Here is a 21,109-nt window from a genome sequence, read left to right on the forward strand (position 1 = left end):
TGGTAGTCTGTATTTTATGAATTTTCTTTCATTATTAATTTGCCTGAAGACTGTTAACATTGGCATAGAGCTTTATCATAGGTCTCTGAGGATTTGTGATCTGAATTCTGTTGTATTCTGCGAGCACTATTGTGCCATGTGAGACTTAACCAAGCCTATGAAGGTCTCATGATCTTGTTAATTATTTTTATAATTTGAAATTGTTAAACAGTGGAATCTAAAAAAGTAATTTAGAATTGGAACACTAATGTGTTCTTGGTCTTCACTTTAATTGCTTTTGCCTATGGAAATGGGTGAGTGTTTTTTTTAAAAACAAAAGGGATGTGGAAAGAGAAGATATGAACCAGAAGTAAAAATTAGCATTTAATTCCCCTATTCCTACTTATGATTTTAGGACAGTGGATAAACAAGTAGTTTTGAGAGGAAATGGAATCTCGCTCCCTGGAGAATGAAGCAGTAGAAAGTCTGCAAATTTTCTTAATGTTTAAGAATCGTGCATATTTTATTATGTTGCCAGATCAGAATTGGGAATATGGTAAATATAAAAGCTTTGTTTTTCTGTTATTAGCATCTGAATTTTCAGCATGCTCTTTCTTCACTGTTTGTCTGTATTAGCATTCTTCTTGATTGTGCACTCCTGCACCACTACCTGTGAAAATAGCAGGAGTGACAGTTCAGCCTGGTTACTGGTATAGTAGGCACTGCCACCTAAGTATAATCTGAGCAGGCTTGACACGATGATTAAAATTGCAGAATTGATTGGTTAAGTCTCCCAGAATCTGATGTTTTGTTCACTTGAAACCAACTAGAAATCCCAGGACTTCTGGCCTGGCTGTATGGTGGAGTTGGACTCCATGTTATCAGCCTTTCTGTTTGTGAAAAGCAGTTACCGGACTCGGGGAGTGACCTGAGTGAGTGTTGTCTGGCTGCAGGGAAACTGAGGCTGTAACTCAAGAGAAGAGTGAGAACCCCCTTTATTTCAGTAGATGTTAATGCTGAAGCCCCTTGGTGGCAGATTAAAGTCCCATCCATCAGTGAATCTGAACAAGCCTTGTGTTGAACTATTTCGCAATAGATGGAAGCACTCTTGAAAGAGGAAGGAATATCTTGCTGAGCTGATCTTCAAAGACCACATGAATAACACTTTATTGCTCAATAACTGGTTGTACTCCATGTTGTGTGGCTTAGAAATGGGAATAAAGCTTTTCTTTATTTTGTGTTTTTTTTTTTTAATGGCTAACTTTCGTCTTCCCAAAATACTTCACATAGCTGGGGAATGTGACTTCAGGATTGGGAAATGAGAGGATTTGACAGCTTAAAGTAGCCGTTAAAATGAGGAAAAGCAAATAGGCAGCACTATTTCCATTTTAAGCATTGTCAGTGTAACAAGCATGCAGCCGAGTCTCAGAAAGAATGCATGAATGTGAGGTTGTTTGGGCAGTGGTAAAAATACCAGGAGAGAATTAATGGAAACAGAAATGAAGTTAGAAACACACTTTGCCTTAGGGATGAAATTTTCAAAGCATTCTGGGTACTTGGATGTCTAATTCCTGTTCAAGTTGATGTCTAAAGTTCTTTCCTCTTCTGAGCTTTAATTTTTGTGTGCATGCTCAAGAATGTGTTAAGCTCTGAATAAATACGAAGAGACGCTGTTTGTTTCAAGCAGCTTGGAGCAGAGGCTCTGCTTTCCCACCCACGTGAAGTCAGGTGGGTCAGCTTGTGTGTTCGAACTCCTCCATCACTTGGGGAAGGCATGGAGTGTTTGTACTGGCACGTGTTGCTGCCATTGGGAAGCCAGTGGAATCTGATGAAGAGGAGTAAGTTACAGCTGCATGAGTAGCTTAATTACATGCACATCTTGGTTGTCAATCAAGAATCTTTTCTTTTTAATAAGCTGTTGATATCGCAATAAGTATGGGGACTTGAGAGAACGTGAGATTTGGCAAGTTGGAAGGCCAAAGGACATAGACAACAACGTGAAGGCTGTGGTGGGAGCCTGCTGTGATACATGACTCGTTGTTAGTGCAGTATTTTGCTCAAGGGTGTTCTTAGATGTAAACCAGTCTGTGAGTCAGAGGAAAGTAGTGGATGCTTCTAGAAAATGTTTTGGTGTTTCTTTTTCAGAGAAAACAGGTGCAAAGTGACCTTTTGTTTCCCCCTCTCACTGTGGTCTGGTGGGAGCATTCTCACTGAGCACTCTGTCATGCTTCTTGTCTTGTTTTCTTGCTTTTCTTGAAGAATGCTAAAGCATTGTGGAATTTATTGTTTTCTAATGTTATCCCTAACTGGAAGGGTGAGGAGGCTGCAAAAATGAACAGAGGAGAATATATATATTGAAATTGAAAGCTGAAACTGCAGCTCCTGGAGGTACCTGAGCCATCTGCCAGCTGATGACCGAACCTGCACAGCTGTAGTGGCACATTTTACCTGCTACACCTGCATCCAGCCCTGGTGGGGATGGTGCACTTCGTGCTGAAACCATGTTGTGCTCTCATGAGACTGCTCCTGGTTGTAGAGCCAAGTTCCTTCAGAGCCGAGACAGATAAATCCTCACAAGCTGCCCTCTTGCTTCTCTTTGTAAGGTAGATGCTTCCCCAGCCACCAGTTTCTTCCTGGTTTCAGTGCGACACTGGTACCTTTATTGATCTGTTTGAAAATCCTTCTTGAGTTTTACTATTTGAGTACAAGAAGCTTCTCATGCCCAGTGCTACAAGTGCTTAAGTTAACCAAAGTACTAACTAATTTGCTGATTACATTGCCCCCTTCATGAGATCTAATTTTTTGCTGGGATTAATTACTATGAAGATTACTTTTTTTGTAAGCTATAAAATGATTCTGGAGTTCAGTGAAACATAGAACTGGAGTTTGGGAATCTTTTGAAGAACTTTTCTAGCAGTCTGCTTCTGGGAAATCTTTTGTGGGAGGCAGTCTGTTATGGAGGAAGGTGAAAATCTCCTTGTTAAGGATACCAAAACTAGACCAATTTTGCTACATAATAGCTGAGGTTTTTTAGCACTTCAAATTCCATATGCTAATGCATTTTTGTAACAAATTTTGGAAATACTAAATCAATTTAAAAAAATATTTTCAATATTGATTGTTTGAAGGCATGATATTGTTGTTAACTACTCTCAAAAAAATCTCCTTTTTAGAAGTTCTGGTTTTGCGTTGATTTGCATGTATTCCCGAACTTTGGGATTCCATGAATTAAAGGTTATGCTTTACGATCGTACCATCAAAGCATTCTGTGTACTCTGTCATCCCTACATTCATTAGCTTTAACAGAGCCTCTGCCTACCTTCGGCTTGCTGAGCAGATCCATGAAGCAAGGAGGACTATCTGTGCTGGGTTCCTCTGGCTGCACTGCCTTTCCTTTGGAATCTTATGCTCAGCAAGTGATGGTGTTGCCAATTTTATGGACTTTTTTTCATCCTTGGGGAACTCAGAAAAGAGGACAGATAATGGAATACATGAGCCCAGTGTAACACGTTGGTTACTTAGTGAAATGGCGTTTGGACCAAAACTGTTCCGTGCTCAGAAAAGGACAGAAACTCTTCTCTTTAGCAAAGTCTGCAGGAAGGTGAATTTCAACTTACCTTGCTTCTTGATAGCGGAGGTCAGTGCTTGTGGCTTATCTGCTTGAGGTTCTTCTGGTTACAGCTCTGCTCACTTTATAAATAGAAAGTTAGCATCTTCACATGGTCGGTCTGTCGGATAGCTGCGCGGTGGTGTATTCGCCTGTGCACTGCACATCATGGAGTTTTCTTTTGCCAAACTTGACATAGTGAGACCACTGAAACAGTCCAGCAGATCCATCTGTGGGATAACGGACCAAACTCAGGTAGATATCTGGAGCTGATTTCAGTTTTTTATTCTTACTCTGACCTAAAGGATGCTCTGAGAATTGAATCAGGGTGGTGGTGGTAGTGGAAGAGGTTTGGACAAGCCACCACCAAGATTGCCTTTCCAGGTGAATCTGCCCTATCTTTCTGTGCAGTCAGCAGTCTGAATTATCTTGAAGGGCAGGAATTCCTTGAAAGGCATTCTTTCCTATGGGAAACTGTGACCTTTCCTCTTTGGATGGGGTTACAGTAGGATGCTAAGTTAGTTTGTTACTACTAGTATGGTGTATCTGATAAAGGTGGTTTAATTTGCTTACAGGGATTAGGGAGTGGGTTTCCCTCCCTGAGATTTCCCTTCTCAAAATTGGGATTGTGTGTGAACGCATGTAAACTTGTGAGTAATGGGCTGCCTCATGGGGTATTTATTTTATACGCATGTGTTTATGTTAAATAATGTAAATTGTGGAAGAGTAGAGTGTGGGATAGCTCTAGGACCTGTTTATCAGAAAACTTAGAAAAGCCATGTTTTCAGTACTTTCTTGACGCCAGCGTAATCTGAGAGATGTTGAGGTTGTACATTTGAAGCAGAGCAGAAGGTGCCTCGTCGTGCTGGCGTGGTGCTCCAGGCAGCACACTGTGTTCCTTCCTCATCTGAGCCCTCTGGGAGGAGGAGAGGTCCGTCATGTTACCGTGTCGTCTTTGTGTTCTCCACAGCTGTGAAACTGTCTGAAATAAGGATTTGTCTATATGCAAATATGTACTGGCTTACTCCACATCTTCCCTTTCTGCAGAATACATACATCCTCTTTCTGAGTGCATGATGTTACAGTGGTTTAAGGGTGACTTATATTGCTGGAAGTCAGGGTTTTATTCTGTGTGGTTTGAATCTTTTTGTTTTGGGGTGGTGGTGTGTTTTGTTTTGTGTTTTTTTTTTTTCTCCTCCAGTTGCCCCTGACCACTTTTTCTTAGTTCCTGGAGCATAAGGCTTAGAAGTTTTTTACTATTTTTGTAACTTTATACTATTGCACTTTTGCTGTTCTGCCCCCAGTGCCTCTTTAATTGACTAAAACTGACATAATTTAAGTTGAAGCCTAGTCTGGTTTGGCTGAATTGATTTAATAGTACCTTATGCTAAACCAGAGCAAATACGCAGGTACCCAAACCCTTTGTGTCCTGTTCCATGCACATTACCTGCTGTTTTAACTTGCTTCTCGCTACGGCTTTGCAAATTTCTTCCTCTAACATGGTTTCTATTTCTCCCCTTCAAAATACAGTTAAAACAGTTTTGTTAGCAAGTAGCAGCTTCTGTGTATATGGCTGGTTTTTGTTCAGTGCTGGAAGAATCTCTCCTAATACCGGTCTAATTTACTGTCAGAGCCAGATATGCTACAAAGCAGAAAGAGGTATTTGTTTAAAAGCAACATACTCATAAACAAGGCTTTGTAGTAGTTTTCGGTTATTTTTCTGCTCTGTGCATCTAAGGAAGTGGGCTTATATTGCTTTGATAACGCTCGATGATAACTCTGCAAGCTGAAAGTCACAAGACCAAATCTTTGGCAGGTAGGAAGCAGCATTGCTTCTGTCAGAAGCTTTAGTTGTGGCAGCTAAGTATCTGACCCAAATCTATTGCTGTGTACGGTTTCTTGGAAAATGTTGTAAAACTAACCTTTGTACTGCAGATGCATAAACTTATTCTCTATTTTCCATGTAAACCATAATGGAACCTAGTGCCAAGTAAGTCAGGCTGATATTAAAGACCTTGTTTACACTGTGTTTCTCTTGGGATAAGTATTCAGTGTATCACAGTTTAAAAAATATTTTTCAAGTATTGTAGAAACATTAACTTCTGAAATGCTGTGTGGAATGGATAATTATGGAATGTGAGTGTTGTTGAAGTAACCAAATTTTAAAAAATAAGGTAATTTTAGGTTAACCCTGCAGATAGTAGTAATCAGGCTTGGTAATTAATTTGGATTTAGAGTTACTTAATTTCTCTTGGCATTTGCAAATCCCAAACTGAATTGTGGAATGTTCTTGATTGAAGAAGATTTTATTGAAAACATGTGTGACTATTTTTTGAGGGCAACAATATTTGAAGAACAAAGAAAAATCTGTATATAAATGGAGATAGACAAGAAAATGTACTGCAAACATAGCTAATGTCATTGTTTTGTGGCATCATTGGTTAGCATGTCTTCTGTTTTAGAACAAAACAGGCTGTAGGGGAAATAAATTTTGTTCTGTAAAAAGATTAACTGTTCTAATGATATTTTAAATTCATATCACTGACAAACCTGGAGTCTCTATTTTTCAGATGAAAATCAGAATTAGTAATTAAGAGTACACCCCAAATTCATGGAACTTCTCTAAATTCTTCAGAGTAAAATAAAATACTGGCAAGAGTATCTATTTTTTAGCCTTTGTCTAAGTATGTCTTTATATGAGAAGATTGTATTCAGTAGAATTGCCAAGATTTCTGAAATGAAACTGATTCAGAAATGAGGAATGAAGAATTTTACTGAATTGGTCTCATGTTAAAAGACATATTTCCGTTGATTAAAAACCTGTGTTGCAACAAAAATATCTAACTGTGGTAATGGAAAATATTAATAACACTTTCTTTATGGTGATATGCACTTTGAAAATTATTTTTAGTTATCTCTAGGTTCAACGAGACTAAACTATTTTTTTTTTGATTCATTGCAGGACCAGTTTGACAACTTAGAAAAACACACGCAGTGGGGTATTGATGTTCTGGAAAAGTACATCAAGTTTGTAAAAGAAAGAACAGAGATTGAACTCAGCTATGCAAAGCAACTTAGGTAAGTTGGTATGTGTTGAACTCAGCTATGCATCTCTTCAGAGCCTGTAATCATCTTTAAGTTTACTGTTTCAGTGGTGGTAATTTGTTTGGTTTATAATAATGGCTTTTAGAAAATAGGTTTAATTTAGAGATTGGAAAGCTAAAGTTAATTTAAGATACTGTTTTATAATCTCTGCTAAAAATCATATGCTTTGCAAAAAGAAAGGTGGTTCAAGTGACTGAATGGCATACTAGGGCTTACTCACGATTTATGCATGATTAATAGCTCAGGCTTTGAGGATAGTATTGTAATGTTTTCCATGAAATGAGGACTGCTGCGCATAAATGCTGAAGGGTTTAAGAATTCAGCAGAATAATGATAATTTGTTGTAAGGCAAAGTTTAGGGTTTCTTTTCGTAAGACAGGCTCTTTTTGAATGCGTGTTGGAGAAACTGCAGGTCAGAAAGTCAGTCTCAGCCCTTGGAAATTTCATCTGTGTAGTTAGCCAGGTTGCAACCTGAGATTTGACTTTTGACAGTTGTATAATCTTGCCACCGTTCTTGCGATGTGTCTCCTGAACACAGCAGAGATCCCGTGAATTTATCTCCAGTAGCTAAATTACTGGAAATTCCTACTAGGTGCTTTCTACATGTCTGGTTTGACCATCAGGATGTAGGTAAATAGACAAGTGTATGTGAACCGGACCCAGAAAACATGTTCCTTGAGGTCAGATGCAGTGTAAACAGGGAAGGGGTACTGAGAACCCTTCCACAAGAAGTAGCTCTTACCCTGCTTTTCCCAGTAGGGTAGAGAAGAATGAGAGGTGAATGGGGGTTAGAGTACAACCCATGGGCAGTGCTGCTGCTGCAGAGAGAGAGGCTGTAGTGCAATGTTGTTGGCAGCCACTGATGGCCAGGGTGATAAACTAGAAGTGATGGAGCTAACTGGGAGGGAAGTCCAGGAGTAGTCCTTCCTAACCCCTCCAATAAATCCATACCTTTTTTTTTCTTTTGCATGACGGTAACATATATTAGAACTCCTTCCATCTTCGCAGTATTTATAGAGATTGAGATCTGAGGTTTTAGTTGATCTGTATCTATCTAAAGCACAGTGTCTGTTTAGGGAAAAAAAAAAAAATCACCCAGATTTTTTGATGCTTGTGTTAGAATGGATTTGAGATGCACAATAGCCTGTTATTTATGAGCTTTTAGTTGATAAAACACCTACCTTTATGGTTATGTGCTTTCTCAGGGGAATGCCACAAGGATTCCCCAGGGTTTCTGCTATAGACAAGCAGGAAATAGAAAATGAGTTGTGCAGGAACAAATTGCTCACATCCTATGGAGATGAGAAGAGATTGAATTACAGAGGCAAAATGAGCTGGAAGACAGAGTGTGACTGGACTGGGAAACCCCAGCGGAGTATCGGTGTGAGCAGGCCTGTCTTACGAAGAATCACACACTAGACTCACTGAATTTCTTAGGATGACAAATTTCAGGTGTAACGAGCATAATTATGAAAATAAACACATAAACAAAATGTTTAAAGAAAGCGGGACATAATTTTACCTGTGACTGTTTAGAAACTCTGAACTCCTGAGTTTTATTTCTTAGTCTGTCCTAGGCTTCCAAAACAAACTTCTTCCATTTGTTTCTTCTCTCTATATTTCAATTTCCGAAGCATAGCTGCATTTGTCATCCTGTCCTGTCCCCCCTTCCCCCAGTATGATTTGTGGAAAAATACATTCATCCCTGGGGAGCTCTTAAAGACAATGTTGTATGTAGCCATCTAAGAAGTTAGAGGTATAAAAGAAAAAACCAAAAATGTAGACCTCTAAAATGTTGAGATGAAACAGTGCTGGACATTTAAAAAAACCCAAAAAACCACCACCACCAAACCACTGCATCTGCTTTTAATAAGTCTCCACAAGCCTGGTGCAAACCTTTCTTGTATTGCATCCATTTGGTCTAAAAGGGCTGCAGCATGTTACTGCACGTCATAACATGCAGATGTACTATTAAAAAGGGACAAGTTAACACAAGATACTCCTGTGGATTTAACTCTTAAGTTTTATTTATAGTGTAAGTAAAGCTGCTGAACTTTATTTTCTTTTGTGCAACTTGTGTGTTCTGCTTGGTCTCTGGGCTCCCTAGCTAGCTATTCTTCCTGTCTGACTATCTGTATCTCAACCTGCTGTTGAATTGGCTTCTATTTTAAATTGTTTCTGTCCTTCCTCTTTATAATTCTGCAGATATATATATGTAATATTTTGTTTTAAAAATCTTAAGTTAGATATACATACTTGCAGGTTGCATCAAATTTATCTGGTTACACCAGTGGAAGAAACTCCCCAGTGTCCTATACCTTGCACAATGTCCTGCAGTAGTCAAGTCCTGGCTGTACCATTTACAATCAGTCCTGGTTTGAGAGTCCAGTTCACATTTGACATGATTGTTTTCTTAATTGTTTTACATTATGATTGTTGAGTCATTACACAAGGATGGGAAGGAAGGGATGGAGAAACTATGGTAGAGTGTTCACTTGTTCCTGTGTTTTGTTTTGAACTTCCATTGGACGTGGGCATGCTGGTGGTTGTGCTCTCTGTGCTGAAGCAGCGTTTTGTTGTCATCCTTCCCCAGTCACTACTTACAGCGTGCACGTACCTTACAGTCACTTACCTTCCAGCGTGCACACTCTGAATATCACGAGGTGTGTCAAAAGCCTTGCCTGATGTGATGATGGATAGATAGCATTGAGGAAGACGTATTGGGAAAAAGAATGCCTAAGATACCAGGATAATCTGCGAATCAGGAACCTCTGATGGATGATAAATGTGAGAGAAGGAGCAAGATGTCAAAGAAGTGGTAATAAGGGAGCAGAGAAACAAGCTGGAAAGGCAGAAAAAATGATGCAGGGTGAAAGGCAAATACAAGCATGAATCGGAGACAGGTGCACAGGCTAGCACAGAATCTTTCCAGAATTGCTATTCTGCTGCTGGTCTTTGTTCTTATGCATTAATTCCCTCTTTAATCACTGTTAGCTCTGAAGGTGCCATTGGTTCAGGAGCTTGAACATGGGAAGTGCTGGTGTTCTGATCATGACACTGCATGAGTGCATGCTGAACTTCAGCAATACTTCTGGATTCAGTATCACTTCTGGGGTTTTTTTGTGTGTATCCTGGTTGAAACCATATGTATGTTTTTGATTTTAAAAAAAAAGAGTAATAAATCTAGCTGAAATATATAGACTCTATAATTTATGTGGTTTTATAAAGGACGTATAAAATAGTAAAATGTTTAACCCAGATGCTAATCCTTGTTACATGCTTTCAGAATCTTGTTTTCCTGTGAGAGCATACTATCTGGATTTTTTTGCCCCAGCTCTGTAGCATTTGTACACCTTCAAAGATTCACAAGACGACAGTTGCTGTGTATGTTGGAATTAATTGGGCAGCATGACAGTGCAGGGAGATGTGGGTTTTGAGCGTGTGTGAAAATGCCTTATTAGTGTAGTCTTCTGTGCATATTTTCTTGTGGTTTTTCCTTTCCTCTTTAAGCAGGTGTGTGGAGGGAGGCATTCCCATGGCATACAAAGAGTGCTGTAAGACTTACTGTAACCATGCAGAACAGTTTGCCGAGTTCCTCCCATGCTGGTATTCTTTGGTTGAAGCTGCTGTGTGCAGAACTAGAAAAAAGTTCATTGTTTCAGAGCATGTGCTTTTCAGAGAAGGCAGACTGGAAAGGAGATGCTCATTTGGATCCCTTCCAGTAGGGATACTTAAATTTTGAGGAACACATTTGTCTGGGCAAATCTGCCAGGGTTTTGGCTACTGCTCTGTTTGGGCAGATGCTTCTTAATTCCTGAAGGAGAACAAAAGGAATAAGAAATGTGAGACGAGAGGCCCTGCTGTCTCCCAGTTAGCAGTAAAACCAGCGTGCAACAGGGAGTGGGTTACACCTCTGAAAAAATGGTTTCTTTTCAACTGAATGTGTTTTGGGAGCCCTCTAAAGAGTTTAGCACAGATACGTCAATGAAAGTTGGTAGTCCTTCGGACAACGATTCCATCAGTACCACTTGTACGTTATTCTTTACAAGCTTGTTTCAGTGAATATGTTAAGCTAAAACAAAGGGCTTCCATTTCACAGTAGGGTAACAGAGAGCGCAGGAAGGCACACAGTAACAGGGTTTAGTTTAGAATAGGGGGGATCCCAGTGCTGCAGCACTGAGAAGGTCTTACAATTACTGAGTAAGGTTTGTCAGCTCTCTGGTTTGCAGTGTTTGACGGATGCGTGGTGGTGTATTGTGTTGCAGTGCAATATGTATCGTAATACTGAGCTTTAAGTATGAGCAAGGTGCATCGAGTGTCAGGTGGACAGCGCACATTCATTAAACCCTTGATTTACTGCTGGCTAGGGGCTTGCAGTCAATGAAAGCTATACAATAACTGTCAGATATGCTAACAGGTATGTTCAGATTTCTTATTCAAGATACAATCATTTGAAGATCACATCAATATTTTAAAATTAAAACATTGGGTGGATGTGGGGTAATGAGAGATGCAATCATCTGTGCTAATTGGGATAATAAAATTTCACGTTTCTCCCAGCATCAGTTGATAATCATAAAATGATTGTTCTTTTATCATCTCAGCGCAGCTTCCCACAGCTTTATGAAGATTTTTCTTTTCCTTGGAAGCATCCTGCTAAAGGCAAGCAAATTTGCCTGGCCCTGAGTGTCATCTGCTGCAGCAAATCACACTTTAAGGGGCTGGCTGACCTTTATGTGTGGAGTAGCACCTGGGTGGCATTTCTAAAGCGTGCCTGTGTATCTAAGGACCTGTGTTTTTACTGTAAAAAGGTCTCTCCTTTAGATCAGGTGAAGGAGACTTGTGCATCAGCAGAACCAGAACTCAGGTATATTGACTTCAGGACCTTAATTTACAAACTTCTTGGGTTCAGGATCTGCTACTTTATTGCAGTTATAAAGACTGAAGCACTGTGTGGCTCATCCTTTGAGTGCTACTGCAACGCAATGAAAGCCTAATTACAGTCATACTTCTGAAAAGGTTTCTAGTCACTGCAAATAAAAACTGAAGCCCCACAGAATGTGTGCGCATGCAAAGATTATCCAGTTAATTTAAAGGAGATTTAAAATTTAATTTTATATATATATGTATTTTTAATTTTAGGAATCTTTCAAAGAAATACCAGCCCAAAAAGAACTCCAAAGAAGAGGAAGAATACAGGTATGTTCATGATCACTGCTGGGTGAGAATCCATTGATGGAAGAAGGGGAAAAGTTTGGGTTACCAACTAGGATTTGGCTTGTAAACCTAAGGTTTTAAAGTCAAGTATAAAGGTATAGAAATCATAGATGCAGAAATGGGCTTACATGGTAGATACTAAAGAGTGGATTTCCCAAGTTTGGATTTGGTATGTAACTACTCAATTCCCTTTGTATGTTAGGGTTTCTGGATGCCTGGTTTGTTTGTGTTCAATTGTTTTGGGTTTTTATGTACATTTAAAAACTGCAAGCCAGACTGTATGATCCTGGTTCTTTGAAGTGACTGACCAAACCCTTTACCACTTTCAGCATGATCTGAAACAGTTGTTAATTTTAGTGTGAAACTTAAGCAGTCTATATAAATATTAAATTACTCAAATGGACTGACAACTCAGATTAGTAACTTACTAAAGGGATAATGTTATAACACCACAGAGAAACCAGTGGTTCTTGAACAATAAGGTGAAGGATGTAATTTGTACTCCCAGTATCCTGGGATGGATCGACGTGTGACTTGCTGCTGTTGAAGGATGTTGCATGGCCTCAGCTGTCTCTGCTGTTGAGTCGCGTATTCAGACCCTATCTCCGTGGCGGCAGGGGACTAATGCAGTGCTCACAGATAGCGACTGCAGTGTCAAAGCCCAGCTCCTTCACTGAGTGACACTGCGGACATGGATACAGGTGATGATAGACCACATGTCCTTAAGAACATTCCTGCCCTTGATGAGAACTGTCTGGAGGAAGACCTTTCCAATAGACAGGCTATAAGCCACAGCGAGAACCTTTTTCCTTAGAGCACGCTGACTCCGAAGTTTCTCAACGTCAGCGTTTTGTAATGCATCAGCTTTGAATGAAGGCCTGGTGGAGTCTGACCCTGCAGCCTTTTATTGCAGGAGGTTGCTCTGCCTCTGGAGAGCCCAGCAGCAGGCTCAAACCCTTGACCTTGAAATTTGAAACATTTCAAATGAGTTTGGATATGGTCCAACTGTATGATTACATTAATCAGATTTTTGGGTCAGACCCCCAAGCTGCTGTATACAGCTACTGTAGTGGCTCATATTAACAGAGATAACAGCCTTTTCATTTTCTTTTTAATTTATTTTTAGTAACATTGTTTGGGATTCAGTTATTTATGCCATTGCTTCCCGAGATACTGATATTTACACAAGGAAGCTTACATTACCAGCACATCAACTGTTTTTGTCTGTACCCAGGATTAGGAATATATCTGCCTTTGGGTAGTTATACCATAAATGGGTATTTTGAGTTTACTACTACATTTTTTGATGCATCTTTCATTGCTGGAAAAGGATATTGGAGTTAAATGATTCATGTGATGTGGCACAGAAGATCCTGTGTATCCTTTGCCCTTTTAAACATAGTGTTCACCTCAGTATAGTTTCCTCATGTCTCTAAACAATATCTGGGGATTTGTCATGCGACCTTTGGCTGCCTCGGACACTGCTTTGAAACAGCCTGTCTTAAAATGATCTGTTTTCAAGCTTATTGTCAGTCTGTAGTTCTGTGGCTTTGATCCCCTGTCTTTTGCAACTGGAATTTCTCTTGAGGCACCACAGCTTGACTGTGAATGTGACTGCTTGTGCTGGACTATATTTTTAGTTCTTTTTCTGTTTTTTTCTCTGATGCCTTTTTCATCTCTGCTTGTATCACTGCCCTCTATTTCCTCTAAGTCCCTCCTTCTTTGCTTTGGTTTTTCACCTTTAGGTGGTGTTATCAATGCAGGCCGTTACCACTTAGTAGTAATCGTTTTTCTAGCATGTACAAGTGCAGTGCTTCAAAGTTGCTGTTTTCCAGCTGACCAACAGAGCCAGCTGGGGTATTTAAATGAAGCTCTGTTTGTGCTGTGCTGAATATGCTAGTGACATAATCTGCTGTTTTGAAATTGTGTGCACAGATGTTCGTTTCTTGCTGTTAATAATACATGGAATACTGTATAGGAGATTATTTTATATGAAAAACAAACCTTATGATAGAAGGTACTAAAAAATATGGGTTGACAATGAACATCTGGTTAGTAAACTCACTACATTTTTGAAAACTTTATAAACTATAGCTGATTTAAATCCAGTTTGCACTATGAAAAGTTTTCTGCACTATGCTAGCCAAGAAAGTTAGTTGCTTAGATGGGATTTTGCCAGGTAGGGTATACTGATGAGTCTGTGCACTGAATTGTAGGACTTGAAAGAGTATAACTAGAAATGTTTGGTGAAGATAGATTAGAATAGTGAAGTCCCAAGCACTCTAAAACTGTGGTATTTTAAAAACCAATGTCAAACGGTCTAAATCGACATAAATTTATCAGACAACTGTCAGTGTGTGAGGTAGGCTTCCTTCTGAGAAGTTCCTTCAAGTGAATCTCTGCTAATCCATGTTCAGTCTCACGTAGCAATACTAGGTGCTTAAGAAGGATGCAACCTCCCTTTGCAGTATGTCTTTCTGAAAAGAAAGGGACTAAAAGCTAAATGCATTTTTGTCCTCTGCAGGTACACATCAACTAAGGCCTTCCTAGCCACTTTAAATGAAATGAACGACTATGCCGGACAGCATGAGGTCATTTCAGAGAACATGACCTCTCTTATCACTGGAGAGTTAACACGCTATGTGCAGGAGCTGAAACAAGAGAGGAAATCGGTAACTGATCATTTTTTTTATTAGTCACAATTAATTGCTATTTAAGACACATAATTAGTGGTAGGGGAGTTCAATGTTAAGCAAAATTTATTTGTAGTTAATGAACACAAGCTTTGCTGGTGAACCAAACATTAAAAAAACTGGGTTATGTGCCCTGGCCAAGTCACTGAACCATTTGAATCAAATGTTATAAAATCAGACAGCAATGCCTTCAGGAGAATCCTTGCTAAATAAGGTCAGAGACCCATCTGTGCTTAAGGCTCAGTTAGCCAAAAGCTTGCTTAGGGAAGAGTCCAACAGCACTGTGTAAAGCCTGAAATAAACAGAGAAACTATATTACTGAGACTGATTGAAAGAATTATTAGAATATTGGTTCACATTTTCCTGCTTCTCAGCCAGATCTGGTCAACAGAACTTTCTGAAAAAATCATTCTAATGAGAAATATGGTGTCTGTCTTGTTTTGTGGTGGTGGGAAATCTGGTTTTCACCCTGTTATCCTTTAAGTCTAGTAGAATTAGGAGCTTTATGTTAGTACTCTATTTTAGCTAGTAGTTTAGGAACGTATGTGCCTGCTACAGTAAATGCTCAAAGCTGATTAATTTGCATGTCACTAGCTCTGAAAGGCATATAGTTGAGATGTGATTTTCTTCCTTGCCGTGAACCCTTTTATCCCTGGAATGAGTGGGCATGAAATAGTGATTCTAAGCATTATTGTTATAAATACTTGTAACATTGGTATAAAATGACTAAGCAAATTGCAACAAGGCAAGGGAGCATCAGAGTATACTATATTTCATTTCCAAACTGTTGGTCCGTTATGGAAAGTGCAAAAGTACTCTTGCTTAGTCCAGCAAAACTTACGCATTTATAAATAGTCCCACTAAATGTTAAGCATGTCTTGAAGTGCTGCGCAGGATCAGAGTCCTGGAAATTACCATCTTTTCCTAAGTACAGTATTAGGTTGGTAAGTCTGTCAACAGAGGAACAGAATGTATAGAGTACCTTGAATTTGCAGAATGGTGTTTAATCTTTCAGGGACATAATATTTTGGCAGCAACATGGAAGAATGTTTTTTCAGCACTTCTATGACCTTTCATTGAGTATGGACTCTGTACAATAAGCAAAGCAAAAAAAAGCAACATTCCATTATGCCATTTTTCTGTCACTTCTGAAGTTTTTACCTAATTTTTCAATTATATGGGTATATAAGGTGATTGGAATATCTATTAGACATTTTAAGTATGATGAAAGAGGACTTACTATCTTTCTTCTAAAGAATGTGAGCAGTAACTGTATTGCTTTTTTGTTTTGTTTGTAGACTTTTGTACTAAGTATGGCTCCTAAGTAATGGATGAGTGACAGGAAAAATATTTTAATATTGGTCAAGTGCTAACAGCGTGGGAACAGAAAAAAAGCAACTGACAGTGTATTTACCTGCTGTTGGTGATAATTCTTAGCCTTTAAGAGAAAACAGTTGTCAGTCATGGTTAAGCATTTTGTTCTTGTAATATGAATTATGAATCCTTCTGTGATTCCTGTAGATTTCTCTTTTATGAACAAATGTTATTGAAAAGGAAACTGCTTCTGCCTTCAGGCATTTTTCATACATGGCCTCTCTCACTTCATACTGTAAAACACAAATGCATCTATCACGCTGAGATCTGCAGGAGGGGAAGGTGGTAGTTGTGTAAATATCACAGAGGGCTAATGCTTTGGCAAAACCTTTTATGATAGAAATTCTTGAATGGCTCGGTGTTCTCAGAAATTGTGCTGCCAGAGTTCTCGTGCTCGCTGCTTGATATGTCATCAGCTGTTATAGTACAAGTTCATAGGATCAGTTAGGTTGGAAAAGACCCTTAAAATCATAGAGTCCAACCATGAACCTAACACTGTCCAGTCCACCAAGCTGCTATAAGCTGTCAGAAGAGATGATCACTTCTGGGGCTAGGGCCACAGATAGAAATTGGGACACCCCCATTCTTGTCTACAGAGACTGAATTAAGTCATTCAGTTGTCCAAATACCTGTAAAATGGTACAAATTTCCAGTGATTTCAGTATGTCTGAAATAGATAAGCACCTTTGCTCTTTTTGTTGTAATTTCCCACCTGGAAGATGGAAATGATACACAGAGGTGTCATAAGTGTAAATGTGTGAAAGATGAACTCAAGTACAGCAGAAAGTGGTCAGGCAAATATATCAGACTTAAGAACTCTATGCAATAGGAATTGTGCATTTAATAGTCATGGGGGATGAGGGTAGTGATCTTTAAAAACGTGGGGTCTGTTGCATGCCTGCATTACTCTGTTTTCAGGCTCATTTAGCTCTATTGATTAAAGTGTAATTACACCAGCAGATGATAGGGTTCACAGAATAATAAATCACACTTCTTTGTTTTTCCTCGACAAGTACAAGTCCGTAGCCTGTAAGCAGCGCAGAACCTGATAGTATATAAGGCCCTACATTGGTTTTATGCAGGATAAAATTCATTTGGCATGCCATTTTTACGTATGTTGAATTTGCTTGACTGCTGTGAAAGGTGTACTTGATGGCTGCCTATGTCATGTTTTTTCGTATGAGATAGCTGCTAATGGCGAAAGTAAGAGAAGCAGCAGCTAATCAAAAACAGGCAGGACAGTCTGGAGGTTGGACAAGAGGGATGATTTACAAATTCACAGTGGTTTGGTGCTGTTCAAAAGACAGAAACTTCCTCTTTCCTCTCACCTAGTTTGGAGCTTGGGTGAGTTCTGGGTTACCTTTAGTTTTACAGATCACATGCTTTGGTGCGTGATGGTTTTTGATGATCAGAAAGCAGTACGAAATATCAAGCAAAGACTCTTTTTGTGAAACTTTATCTTTAGCAACAAAGGTCAATCAGCGTGCCAGACTTTATTGCATTATGCATTCGTTTTCCATAGGATAGCCCTCGTTGATGTTATCGCTGTATCAAGTGAGTTGTTTTGCGCCCACAGTCCCTGAAGTTGGGCGTACACCCTGCCTGCTTTTCACACACACTGTGTGTGCGTCTGAGAGGGAGAATTCCTTATGCTGTTTCAGTTCTTCCCAGCGGCCCAGTGAAGTGAAACTCTTTATAGTACAGTTCCTCACTCAACTTCTTCTTGTATTTTCTTGATCTTAGTGTGTCCATGCTCTCATGTGAGTCATTTTTATCTTCAGCCAGGATCTTGCTAGCTGCTTCCAAGCTGAAATTTCAGTTGATGCTATATATGAAGGTCATGCCCAGTCGACCTTCCTTTTGACGTTATTGAGGCCAGATGCGTGTAACTGAATTCCCCTTCACTGTGCAAAGACCTCCACCACCAAGCCACACAAACAAGTTGGGGATTGCCTCTGAGAGTGATTCAGGGAGGGAGCTTGCTTCTGCGGTCATTCTTCGTGCCACCCCAGTTTCACCAAAACCTTACTGTGGTAACTGTGGAAGGTGTCAAGTTTGAGCTGGGGGCCCTGCAATATTAAAAAATTTGGTCTTAGTCTTGCTTGTCTGTGACTAAAGAAAAAGAGATGATCCCAGTAATGTCAAGTGGGGTGCTTGGACTTTACTTCACTAGCATTAGTAGGTAATACATTTCCTGGTTGGAAGTATACTCAAGAGTTGTTCTGCTCCCACCCATTGTGACTGTTAGTGGTTGTGACAGTAGCTCCTAAGCAGGCCAGTTATTCTCCATATGAGAGAGATCACCAACATTTTGATTGCTTAGGTGAGGCAATCTGCTTCTCCACATTGCTGCCCCTGTCAAGTTATTCAGCATGCTTTGTTCTATTAAAAAAAAAAAAAAAAAAAAATCTAGACACTTGGGTGTGGTTTTTTTTTTCCTACCCTTTTTTTGGGTGACACCTAAGAGGACTTCTGAGCAAACATGTAGCCAGCACCGCTCATGCGTTGAGAATTTCCTTTTTTTTTTTTTCCTTAAAGCTTCCCGGGAGATAGCTTGGTTTGGATATTCTCTCAACTATGGCTGAGGAAAACCCTCAGTTTGTCTGGATAGAAATTCAAGAATGAATTCCTAGGACAATTCTGATTTAGATCGGTAGTCACAAACTAGGTCTGACTCACGGTCTCCTCTGGCAGCAGCTGCTCTGTGTAGCCGTTGCTCCCGTCAGCTTTGCTAAAAATGTATTTGGGAGTCATGAACTATCCCTCTTATTACCGCTGCTGCTTTCACCTCTACCTCCACCTCCCCTCGGGGGTAGACTGGCTCCATACAATCAAGCATGAAAGTCAAGTACGAGCCAAGAGCTTTGCTGCAGACTCAACTGGTGCAGCGCTGGGATTCTGTGGTTGGGAGAGAATTTACCTGATGTCAATACCTTCCATTTTGTGTTGGGATAGAAGGGGAACGGGGAATGAATGCATCCTTATGGCTACTGTGAGGGCAAAAATGGCCTGGTTCTTTATGGTGGAGCGTGTGCGCCCTCCCTGTGTGTATTCATACAGGGGGTGTACATGTCAGAGAACTTTCTGTTTCTTGTAGACTCTCAGGTGTTGATGAAAAGTAAATAATTGGAGGAATTCTGCCATGTTCATTCATTCTGAATAGCGCCCTGTTCTGCAAATAGTCCTGTGGTTTTCAACAGGATTTCTCACGGCGTAACGCACTGTGCAAGCATGAGACAGGATGGCAGAATACGACCCTGTCAAGTGCACAATGGATTTTTCCGTGTTGCATTTTGGATGTGCCTCAAGGTCTCTGTGTGTTTGGAGCACAGCTGTGCTTTGTGCTGCAGAGGCACAGAGATGTTGCTGCCTTCCAGAAATGACAAACTAACAGCAAAGTGGGAAGTAGGAAGAGGAAAAGAGACAGGGAAAGGAAGTGATTTGCCAAACTTCAGACTTCAGGTTGATAAGATTCAAATTGAGCTTTCCCCAGCTCTTGTTCTGTGACTAACACACTTCCAGTTTACTGGCCCATGAATGGAGTTAGAAGTATTTAGTTTTGATCTAAGTATAAGGATATAAAAATGAAACATTAATAAATAGAGATGTTGCCAGGTAGAAGCTTTGCAGGAGCTATTTATGAACCGAAAGAAAACTCGGAGCTTTTATGGGAGATTCTGTTGTCAATAAATACACTGCACAACAAACCAACTTTACATATCCTCTGTTTCTTAAAAGATATTTCAGCTGTACTTCGTTAAGTTAAATTTTACTGGTGGAGTGTTAAGTAGTAGCTATAAGAAATGAAAGAATGCAGAAAATTGTTTAGGAAAGATCACAATGAATTCTGTATGCTCTTCTTGAGTGTTGGTTTTCCCCAAACTCTGGCACAAATCTAACGAACCTGTCTTAAATGTTGTACGTAGTATCTAATCATGCCGTGAAGGACTGTTCTGGGATGGAAAAAGCAAGTGCTTATTACGAAAGCTTCAAAAAGCATTTTTGTGTGGGAAACTAATAGTAATATCCTGTCCAGCTGAAAGTTAGAATGTGAACTTTGGATTTAGCAGGGTTAAAGTTGAGACCAGTAGACTTAATACCCTGCTCTTTCCAGTTTTGAATGGGTACATTGAACTATGAAATAATAGTTCAAATAAATAAATTGGCTTCTGTTTACTACATGAAGGATTCTGATTGGGAAACAAAATATGGTTACAAGCAAATGTAGTTACGTTTTCTGTGAATTATCCTGAGTATTGCACTGCAGAGCAACAGCCTGCTAGAGGGATGAGATGAGATGTCTCCTATCGACAGTAATGTTTCCTGTTCCGTCCATGACTGTGAAACGCCTGAGGGCGAGAGAGGTTGAGCATGGGCCATGTATGTATTTTCCCTTTGTGTTCTATCCAGACAGCCACAGAGATCAGCCTAAATTGAAAGAGCAACAATAAAGCCATACTAGCAGAGCCATACTGTAACTGTGTGCAAATGCTGTTTATCCAAGGCCTGAGGTACATGATACATGTCGGCATGTTTGGCTGGCATTTTAGTTAACATTCAGTATTTTTATATATCTGACGCAGGTCTTAAAACTCGTGTCTGGGTGTACACATACGTGATGGCTGTATGGAAACACCTAAAAGGTTGCAGCTATTTAAAGAAATAAGTATTTCTTTGCCTGTTGAAGCATCAACTTTTACATCTTCTAGTTTTCTGATCACTACAAGAGTTGTACAGGATTGTCACAGACCATTTCTATGGAGGGAGGAGACATTCTGTTGAGATGGCATCTCTTGGTTGTAGATGAGTGGAAGAGAAGCTTTGTGACAAGGCTGGGGATTAGAGTAAGTGGAAGCTAGAGTAGTAATGCCCTTTATTCTTGTAGAAGGATTTAAAAACACAAACATCTTTTCTTTATACTTTAGTTTTTAGTAGTAATGTTGGATCTCTCTTTGAAAAGCCCATAGGTTTGCTGTCATAGAGCACTCTGGCACAGCTGGGCTTTTACGAACGTGATTAGCCCCCAAGGATGGATTGGAAAGTGGGGTACATGATCTCCAAACAACCTATCGGACCTGTGTTTGTGCTCACCGAATCCAGGGCCTTCTGGCCTGCTGCCGTGCAGCCAGATGGT

At 39.8% G+C, this 21,109-nt stretch overlaps 1 protein-coding gene across 1 annotated transcript in view; it reads left to right on the top strand.

Moving 5' to 3' along the window:
• Positions 1-3,754: 3,754 nt before the first annotated feature.
• The window catches only part of LOC104169003 (formin-binding protein 1-like), a gene marked incomplete at its 3' end in the record, with an annotated part of 41,205 nt that continues 23,850 nt past the window's right edge, over positions 3,755-21,109 (top strand). The window contains exons 1-4 of the mRNA XM_009709808.1: positions 3,755-3,855; positions 6,539-6,664; positions 11,834-11,890; positions 14,433-14,580. Coding sequence (XP_009708110.1) covers positions 3,755-3,855; positions 6,539-6,664; positions 11,834-11,890; positions 14,433-14,580 — 432 coding nt within the window. The remainder of the gene's footprint in view (positions 3,856-6,538; positions 6,665-11,833; positions 11,891-14,432; positions 14,581-21,109) is intronic.

The sequence above is a fragment of the Cariama cristata genome, unplaced genomic scaffold, assembly GCF_000690535.1.
Source record: "Cariama cristata isolate BGI_N322 unplaced genomic scaffold, ASM69053v1 scaffold9281, whole genome shotgun sequence".
In the NCBI taxonomy this organism is placed as follows: domain Eukaryota; kingdom Metazoa; phylum Chordata; class Aves; order Cariamiformes; family Cariamidae; genus Cariama; species Cariama cristata.